This window comes from Orbicella franksi, chromosome 5 (genome assembly GCF_964199315.1).
Source record: "Orbicella franksi chromosome 5, jaOrbFran1.1, whole genome shotgun sequence".
NCBI lineage: Eukaryota > Metazoa > Cnidaria > Anthozoa > Scleractinia > Merulinidae > Orbicella > Orbicella franksi.
In genome coordinates, this window is record NC_138149.1 from 20,563,606 (window position 1) to 20,573,893 (window position 10,288).

The following is a 10,288-nucleotide window of genomic DNA, read 5'->3' on the forward strand; positions in this document are numbered from 1 at the left end:
AAATAACAGTTTAATAAGATAGAAAAACACCAATTGAAAGAGATAATGATAAACCATAAAGGAACAAGGATGGCTAAGGATGGAGAAGATTGACACGGATTACAAACAACGAATTTGAAAAATTGAGGCTAAACTCTTCAATATGCGCAAACCGTGACTGAGCTCCTTTAATTTCGACTAAGTTGTTTAGTTCTATATATCTCCACATTGTTTAGTCGTCTTGTCAAGAACTCGTGATATTTAATTTCCTACTGAGGTCGCCATTCTCTCCAAAGTTTCCTTTTGTCAATACAAGAAGAGCCTTTGTTTATTGGTTGGCTTGTAGGCCAGGTTCGTAATGTAACGGCCAGCTCCTTCATAACCAACATTTTAAATGGTCTTCCATTTTTCCTGAAAACGCTTCTTGTTGTCTTTCTCTGATAAAACGAGCGTCTTCGAACGTGTTGGAGCTGGGTTTGTTCCTTGGTCAGCTGATAGTCACTCAAAACGTAGCCCATTCGTCTATTGTAATCTTTCCTCTAAAGCAACAACATATTCACTGAAACTGGCGAAATTTCACGAACAAACCAAAATTAATTTCACTAAGAAGATTCATCTTAACGTAGAAAAAAAATTTGGAAAGGCATCGTGTAAAATGAACCTAAGAGGCTATTTCATTCATTTTTCAAATTCACCAAAGTTCAAAAACACCCCACCTTTCCTTCTTACACATATATCCACAATTGAAGTAAAAATAAAGTAACTGTTAAAGTCGTACCTCAGTAACACACCTTTGATACTCAGACGAGAAAAGTCAAAACGTATTTTCAGTCGCTTTTAGTGGCAGTGTTGGTCCTTGGCGAAAATCGAATGTATTTCCTTGATCGTTTCATTCACTTATAATTAGTCCCAAATGTGCTATTACAACAGATATTGACTCCTGACATGATTTTATACCGTTGAATAGTGCAATTATTCCAGCTTGGTTCCTGGGGTGATAAAAACAATAGTTCTTCTTTGAAACCCTTGGCCTCGATGAGATTTCTCTTTGAATGAATGAATGAATGAATGAATGAATGAATGAATGAATGAATGAATGAATGAATGAATGAATGAATGAATGGATGGATGGATGGATGGATGACTGAATGAATGAATGAACTTTATTTAAGTGTCAAAGTGTTTAGCTGATATTATTTAATTGTGGACACTAAAAGAACATTCCAAATAGAAAATGAAAAAATTGAAATAGGGATGCAACTAATGTTAATAGTCTGTTTTAAAATTTACAATTTTGATTGTTGTTTTTTTAAGAATATTCACAAATTTATTATTTTTTTTACAAGGTAATAAAATTCAGTTGTAAACGTGGTTAAGAGATAAATAAGCTACAATTGATTCACGTGCCCTCAATAAAATGAGTCAGGTCTTTCTTTCTAAGGCTCTTTTTTTAATTTTTCCTACCGCTGGCCTCAAGTTACAATTTGTTCTTGTCACTAAGGCTAAAATTCAGTTAAACTGTTAGACAAAAAAAATTGAATGAACATTAGCACCGCAAATAATAATTTAAACAAATCAAGACTAGAGTGATAAATTGAGCTATTAAGGCTCAACTGCAGTCATTTTGAGTCTACATAGACAGCTTTAGAATTTCATTTGCAAAAATAGTTTAAATTAATTACAAAGGGATCGGAACGGCTCTTATTCAAGTTGAACCACAAAAATGCCGGTTAAAAATTCGGCTATCGAGCAAGTACATATTGGTTTTTGACTTGAAAATCTTTTAATTTCCTCAAGATTATCGATTCTCTTGCGTTTTTTTCTTCAATTAAGACAAGTGTAACCTGTCAAAGTTGTTGTATGTCAAAAGAGGCCCTGTTTGCCTTCAAGAAAACAAACTTAATTGGAGAGCAAATGGCTCAAAAACCTCTTTGAAAAGTTTCCCAATAAAATTAGAGGATTGTTCGGCTTTCGAAATGCGAGCTCTCCGGGAGGAAAACTCGGAAATTTTAAGGGAGAGGAAACTCAAATAGAACGGAAATTCCTTGTAAGATATTCTTGACAATCTGGGTATACGTATACCTAACAAGGATGTCCTGATGCAAAGCTATATTTAGCCTTTTGGTCCATATACAGATACAATACAAGTGAATATATGAAAGATCACATGTTTGAACTGCAGAGAAAGATATGAAGACATGAAAGATCGCCACAGTTGTACACACAATTTGTTTCAGTTGTGAAATTAAGGCCTGAAAAAATTCCAGGCTTGAACGGGATTCGAACCCATGCCCTCTGCGACACGGTGCAGTGCTCTTCTAACTGAGCTATCAAGCCAACTGGAGCTGGTCACATTGTGAGTTCGTAATGTACCCGTAGATGGTGAAGAATACAAGTGATGATGTCACCATCTACGGGTATATTACGAACTCACAATGTGACCAGCTCCCAACTGGCTTGATAGCCATCTGGGAGGAATTCCGAGACAGACCAGGAATTCCGAGACGGACCAGGCAAGAGTCTCAACTTCGATTATTGGCACCGGCCGGCCGACAATTTTTAGCAGAATGCAATGTGTCAAGATTTCATCAATCAATAATTTTAAACCGTGAAGAAGAGTAAGAGTAGCAAGTCACAGGACTAACATTAAGGTAAGAGAAACAATTCACACGTACGTTTCTTCCGGATAATAAAGACTTTTATTATTATATTAGCCACGAAGAGTGTCCGCCTTGAAGTTTACCTTTAATATTCTGATCGCTTATTTGATACTTTTATTGACCTTAGTTACATCACCTTGGTTCAAAGGCAATGAGCAACTTGCACCATTTCCCTTACAACTGATATTGAAAATAAAAGGAAGTTGTTTAATAGAATAATCAGTGACAACTGGTCAAGTTCAGGTCTCAGAAACTCCGCTTCATCTCTCATTATTTCACCTCTTTCTTGGCTAGTGACATACAAATTGGCACTAAAGGAGAACTGTATGACGGCAAAACCATTTTCTTTACTTGCAGCGATCCCCCAGTAGTGTTTTTTGATGGGATGTAAACAATTCCACGTTGGCTGAAATCGAAAATTTCATCTTCACTGTAGCTGGAATAATCATCCTCATCTGTGAGGAAGGGTATGGTGTCTGCTTCAGATGGAAGAGTCTCGTACTCTGATGACGGCTGAATCATCACGAACAACAGGCACGTCAATACACTGACAAGACCAAACAGACGGAAGGTTACATTGGTGTCATAACCCTGGATTAAGATCCCACCAATTATCCCTCCGAGGCTTCCTCCTACCCCTAGATACAAACCCTGGAGTAGAAATAACCCTGTGGGAAAGGTAGATCTCGGAGTGTAGTTGGTGATGTACAAGAGAAATGCTGACCAGGCAGTGGAATGGGAGATTCCTTGCAGAAGCTCAACCGGTGGGGTAACCCACGCGGAATCTGGGGTGCTCAGCCACGAGTAGATCAGAAATCGTAGGGCATACGAGGCAAGGCCGAGATAAACCATTCCGATATACCCCATGTACATCATCAGTATCGGAGCTGACAGGGACATAATGGTGTCGGAGAGATACTGACTGACCACCGTCAAGCCTACCACGAGATCTGAGCCACCTATATCCACGATATTCCAGTAAACAAAGTTGAACAGGACCCCCCGGAGAATACCCATGATAAGTACTATGAATAAAAACATGACGTTGCCCACTGGTATCAATTGCCCCAGTGATTCTTTTATTTCGAAGCTGCGACGGCGCCTTCTGTATGTGAAATCAAATTTGATTGAGATCACTAGGGCTACGGCCATGAGCAGTGAGAAGATTATGAAGGCGATATGGTAATTGGCGTATTCGACGTCACAGATTGTTATTTTAGGTGCGAAACGGAGCGTTAAACCTGTAGCAAAAGCTATGAGTCCAATACCAATAGAACTGTAGATATTGTTGTTAATAACATTTTGATATAGGACCCCCAAGTGTTCCAAGAAAGTTCCGTCAAAATGAGTGTTGAGATCATCTGTTGGCGACTGAAAGATTTCACTGGCGAATACAATAAACAGCAACTCGGTGAATATTGTATCAGAATAAGGGTTCTTTCTCTTGTTGTAGTATGGCGCACCTCGTGATTTAAAATCAAATGGTTTTCGTTGACTTTTTGCTGCGTTGTTGCTCGTCACAACTTCCAATTTCATTCCCGATAAACTAAAACTATTGACAAATGACCTTTTTAAAGCAGCAAATCGTAAATGGCTTGATGAGGATCTACTTTTCACGTAAGTATGTCCAACGTCTCTTTTGGATGCCCTTCCATGTAACCTTTGTCCTTGGAAATTGCGACCGTTTTGTTCGTGTTCTGGCAGATCGTTAGGTTCCTCAAACGAAACTAGTCGATAGTTTACAAGCGAAATATTCTTTAGCTCTCTCTTTTCAAGATCTGTCAAGGAATCTTCATCTGTAAGGCTAAGTTCCGAACTGGTGTTATTTCCTTGATTGGGACACTGATCACTTGCAAACGAATGTGGCACAAGCAAGAGTGGAACAGTGAAAGCAATCCAGCTCACCAGCGAGAAAACAAGTATAATTTTTCTTATCTTATACTTATTGGACACAAAGCTCCATATTGGAGCACAGAGTAAGGCGATGAGGGGCCGAATTCCTCCGAGGATTCCGATTTGCCATGGGTCCATTCCAACAGCTCGGTAGTACAAGTTCAGAAACGGGAAAAGAGATCCCAGTGCGCCATAGAAAAAGTAATAATATGCAGTGGGTAGCCATGTTTTCAATTGTGCCTTGTTTACTTTCCAGTGTCCGCCTTTTAGAATTTTCCCCATCATAAAATATTTTGAGGAGAAAGTTATAACAGCAGCGAGATGTGACGCTTATTTTTCAATTTCGTTTGATTGAATACGTTTGGTATATCCTTCCTCGAAGTTTCAACCCTAACTCATGATATGGTTCTTGTTAAGAAATCATCATGGGCTCAATCTAGAGGCAATAAGTCAATTCCACGGAGCCAAACACCACCTTAACATGCGTTCCAAGAAGATTTTCACAATCCAAATGTCCTTTTTTCGCGGTACGATTTTAAAATATTATTTCCTTGATTGTAGCAGCTAAGAACGACGTCTTAGAAATATAAGAAGAATAAAGAATATATTAACAGCCACACTGTATATAATCATCAGATTTTTGTCGATTGCTTTGGTTGCTAGGATTGACAAATTAACATAAGTGAAAGTAGAATTGAGTGAAAAAAATATTAGACTTTGAACTGAAATCTTCTTTGTATTTAAATATATTTTTGCATTTCTAGATTTTTATTTTTTCCCTCGAAACTTTTGGTTCCATAAACTGAGCTTGTAATCAACAAAAAAGAAAATATGCAAGATTTCGGTTTAACGTTAAAAAGCTGGTGCAGTTTAAATCAAAATAAAGTGGGGTAACATTTGTCTGATGCAAATTTTTAGACGCCTGTACAAATAATACTTCGACCAACTGACAAATTGCTTTGCGAATGAGTCACAGAAAAAAACATTTACTCCAAGACTGCTTTTTATCTGTTTACTTTCGCTCTTTTTCAGCTTCTTTGCTTTAGGTTATTTTTGCTCCGTTATGCTTCAGTTTTTCGACCATGAGCCGGGTCACTTCTAACAGGACAAGTTACCCGCATTAAGCAGTATTCGCGAGACTGTCACGCAAGCTTTTGCTATGAGTTTGGGAGGGGGGCTTAGTGACTCATAGGCATAAAAAAAGACACCTTTTACAGATAATAACGTAAATACTGGCTTAAGCACATTGTTGGCATCCGTGATACATCTATGTTGTTTTAATAGCGAAACAATACCCGTAAGGTTTGCCTGTCGATCAGGGGATTCATATATAGACACCTTTTATGACGTTTTGAAAATTAAGGTGGCTATGAACCCTAAGTACAGGATTTTTTAAACTTTGCCACAAGTTGCGTCTTATCCTGCCAGGGCCCATGATCCTGCTTATCAAAATTTGGTAGTATAAAAAAATTTCATCGTGCCGTTTTTGAATTATAAGCGCTTAAGGTGGCCAAACTCAGTGTTTCATTCATCTTTTCCTCCAAAACCCTTGATCCTTTGGTCGCCAAAAATGGCAACACGCAAGTTAACAAAAACTTTGGTGTTTTGATAGTTATGGCGTACGTCCCATTGCCATGGCAACATATATAAATAGAAACAAGCCTTAAAAATCAGTTTTGTTTATTTGCAGAAAATCGAGTCATGAGGTTTTCTTTGTCATTTGCATGCAACAAGCTTGTAACGATGCTCACAAGTTAAGACTATTTGAATTTATATTAGTTTAACACAGCAATCTTTAATCACCTTGTTGAAGGATAACTGGAATATCTAGGATTTTCTCTGTTAAATTTCAAAAAAAAATTCATACTCCAGGTACTTATTTCCTGAGGCATTTTTGTGCCAAATATCGTGAAATGAGTGGTTCCCACTGATTGACTAAAAAAGATTCAACGAAATGAAACTTCATTTGGAGGCTTCCAAGATCTAACCAATTGCAGCCATACAGCTCTGACAAGCTCTGAAGGTCGAAAAAAAAATAGTGACATTTTTCATGTCATCATCATTACTTTCGGCGGGTGCCTTTCGCGAAGAATTCTTACGCGCGTCAGTTTCAATAAAACGAGGAAGCATGTTTCCAGAAACATTCACAGCGCGTGCGTATGAGTGCATGTTTCCCCAACGTTCCCGGTTTTGCCATACGGAAAACATTGTTTCCAGCATCAAATTTTGCTTCCAAGATGCAGATTATGCTTCCGCTACACGGCAGACAATTTTAACGAGAATTCGAACTGGCGAGCAGTTAGAAAAATTGTGCGAGCACGAACAAGTGAGCACTCATCTAATTTTTGCGAGCGATTCGAGCAAAGGCAAAATTTTGCGGGCACCTTTATATTGAATAGGACCATTCTATACCCTTAATTAACGTTCGCACACGTATACTTGCTCGCGTCTAGTTGTCGTGACATTATTCTGAGCAAGAAAATGCGTATAAAACTGTGAGAGTCGATCAAGTTCTTGGCAGTGTACATTAAGCGCCTCAGCCAGCAAGATCTGGGAACATTTCATCGTCAGGTTTGATCGACCGGCGAGTCTCCAGCGAAGAATGAGTAATAATGAAATAATAATTACAAGGGATTTGGTTCGTTCGGGTTACAGAATTTTTGTAGAATTCATCTTGACGATTTAAAATATTATCTTTATTTGAATTCATTAAATGATTCTGGTGATCGCTGCCGATTTGAGTCGAAGTTTGAAATCGTTCTTAGTCTGTTTACACGTACTTCGCGAACGATCGACTCGATTCGCGGCACTTCGCATTTGTGTATAGTCTACTGATCTGAACGAATAGCCACCGCAAAAATTAATATGTGAGACTTTCGTCGGCGAATTGCCATCCAAATAGTTATCCCAAGTCATGGTATTGTGAAATTCTTTCTTCAAATCTTCGAAGCGATTCCGGTTTATTTAGGTCAGCTTTGCATTCCCTGTGGAATGAGTACGCTACATCAACTGGAGTTTACAAGCTCATGGAAACATTATTTCAGAGTTAAGAATCTGAAGAAGTTTGGATGATAAACGTGCAATATAGCTAAACAACTTTAAGATCGCCAAGAAAAGATTATTTCATTGACATGTATATGTTATTGGCCGGCTGGGAGGTCCATATAGTGAAAAACTGTGACCGAGGTCTTGAAAACGATGCCCGAGGCCCCAGGCCCCATTTTCGAGCCCGAGGTCACAGTTTTTCACTATACGAACCGACCCAAAGCCGGACAATAACATTTCTATCATTTTTTCTTGCGGTAAATTGGCTTACAAGTGCGTTTGTTTACGCAACTTTGTCATTGAATTGGCTTACGCGCCGTGCACAAACCATTCGAAAATAAATCTAACGAGCGAACGAGCGAGTAACTCAGGTGCTAGGCAAAGAAAGATGTATTAAAGACCATTAAAGTACAGATTTATTTCGAACTAGTTTATGTTAGTTGCATGTAGTTCACTAGTTAAGTTCTCCGAAAATGTTTTTCCGATGTGAAATTTCGTTCAAAGATTGAACTTGTACTACAAAAACAATTTCTTCAGTCGTTGCGAATCACTCGAAATCAGAGTTTTCTACCGTAAATCGAGTAGCACATAGCGAGGAAATTCGTTAAGTATATTCCACAGAAATTCTTTCAAATACAGCAATGATCATAGAGATAAACTCAACGGCAATTGACTCATTTTTTTACTTAAAATTGTACAGAGAGACAGGATTACGCGCCATTACAGCGCCGAGCTTCAAAGAGCCAAACAAACTCTCAACCTCAAAAAACTCAATTGAATTTACTTACTGTGACTTTCCTTGCCATTTAAAGTGAATAGAGATAAACTTGCGTTGATTAATTGTCGATGGAAGTGTAAAAAGGGCGAAAGATTGACCATTACCACTAATTCGTTCACGAAAATAAACTGATCAACTTGACGGATTCCGCCCGCTCCAGCAACCAATCAGATTGCAGGATTTGTTGAATTGGGCCTGCTCATGAACTGAGAAAAAGATAAACTACGGAAATTCATTAAAGTGCCTATGAAGTGAAAATTGTTTTTGTCTAGTTATAATATTTACCTTTTGAAAAACAAGATTCTAAAGTTTGAAACGTCTAGCTTAAAAACTAACGATTTTATAAGCGCTCAAAGTTGTACCATTTTGACCTCAAAAATGGTCTTTGAATACACACTTACGCCATAAGCCGGAAGTTACATGAAAGCGAGGCCTAAGGGCCCTTCAGTCGGCGCGAGTAATTATGGCGGATGCTATGTTAGAAAGTGCAAGATCAAATAGTGCTGCACAAAAGACCCCGCATAAGTGTTGTGTCGCAGCACTATGTACTAATAGGTCGGATAACAGAAAAGACCTCACGTTCCACACATTTCTGAAAGATTCTCAACGTAGGATGGAATGGGCAGTGAAAATGAAACGATCTGACAGCAAGTTTAAGTCGAACACGTCTCTGTTTTGCTGCTCCGAAAATTTTGTTTCTACAGACTACAAGCGCAGTTTAACTGGGAAAAGGAAAGATCTTTTGCCTACTGCTACTCCTTCACGGTTTCAGTGGACCAAAGCGTCAAGTCATGAGATCGAAAGGGCAAAGCGATGCGAAAGAAGAGAGGCGAAATCGACAATCACATACTCGGTTGCATGTTCAGAGAAAAAAGGTGATCCACTGGAAACCAGCGAAGTAAAAATTGAAAACGAGCATCAAAATGAAGATTTGGCAGAAGTCGTTGCAGATTTAAAACGTCAACTGTTACTTTCCAAGTTTTGTATAGAAAGATTTAAGAATAGTGATGATGATACTTTCTTTTGTACGGGTTTTCCAAATTACAATACTCTAATGGCATTGTGGGAGTATGTTAAACCCTGTGCAGAGTCTTTAATTAGTTGGAATTTTGCTCGAAGCAAAAGCGAAGAGAACTTTACCGCTACATTTCCATATCTACATGAAGTAGACAAAGAAAGGGAAAGGAGCCGTATTATTGATCCAATAGATCAGCTATGGATGTTTTTGACCAGAATTAGATTAGGATTATTTGAAAGGGATCTGGCACACAGGTATGGCGTTTCTGTAGCTACAGTTTCTGATATTTTAGTGACATGGGTAAACTATCTGTACATCATGCTGGGAAGCCTGCCAATATGGGTTTCCAAGGATAAGATCAAGAAGTATCTGCCTGAGGGATTTAAAGGCCAGTATCAAGATATCCGAGGGATTTTTGACTGCACAGAGATTAAGTGTGACATGCCAAAGGACTATCAAACACATTCTGAAATGAACTCTGACTACAAATCCCACAATACATATAAAGGCTTTATTTGCATCACTCCCAACTGTTGGGTGACTTTTGTCAGCCACCTGTATCCTGGGCGCATAAGTGACAGAGAAATTGTGGAAAAGAGTGACTTCTGTAGTCTTGTGGAGCCTGGGGATAAATACCTTGCTGACAAAGGATTTGATGTACGCGATCTCATGGCCTTGAAGGGTGCAGGTTTGTATATTCCGCCCAAAAGACAGGATCAATTCACAAAGGACGAATGCTTTGAGACTATGAGCATTGCTAATGTGAGGATCCATGTGGAAAGATCAATCAAACGGGTGAAGGCATGGCACATATTTGATCAAGTAGTACCATTGTCTATGCATGGCTGCATAAATCAGTTGTGGACTGTTGCATCATTAATAGTCAATTTTCAAAACCCTATTCTTTCAGTCTAA

The 10,288-nt window shown here is 38.7% G+C and overlaps 2 protein-coding genes across 2 annotated transcripts; one reads left to right on the forward strand and one right to left on the reverse strand.

The window, feature by feature from the left end:
* Positions 1–2,060: 2,060 nt before the first annotated feature.
* LOC145487231 (major facilitator superfamily domain-containing protein 6-like) lies at positions 2,061–5,143 on the reverse strand. Its single transcript, XM_081465955.1, has one exon. It carries the CDS (start codon positions 4,815–4,817, stop codon positions 2,910–2,912), a length of 1,908 nt encoding a protein of 635 aa, XP_081322081.1. The 5' UTR covers positions 4,818–5,143; the 3' UTR covers positions 2,061–2,909.
* Positions 5,144–8,818: 3,675 nt separating this feature from the next.
* On the forward strand, positions 8,819–10,288 carry LOC145487852 (uncharacterized). Its single transcript, XM_081466643.1, has one exon. It carries the CDS (start codon positions 8,819–8,821, stop codon positions 10,286–10,288), a length of 1,470 nt encoding a protein of 489 aa, XP_081322769.1.

Bases quoted from the DNA above. Each gene is read 5' to 3' on its own strand.
- LOC145487231 (XM_081465955.1), bottom strand. From the start codon at position 4,817: ATGATGGGGAAAATTCTAAAAGGCGGACACTGGAAAGTAAACAAGGCA.
- LOC145487852 (XM_081466643.1), top strand. From the start codon at position 8,819: ATGGCGGATGCTATGTTAGAAAGTGCAAGATCAAATAGTGCTGCACAA.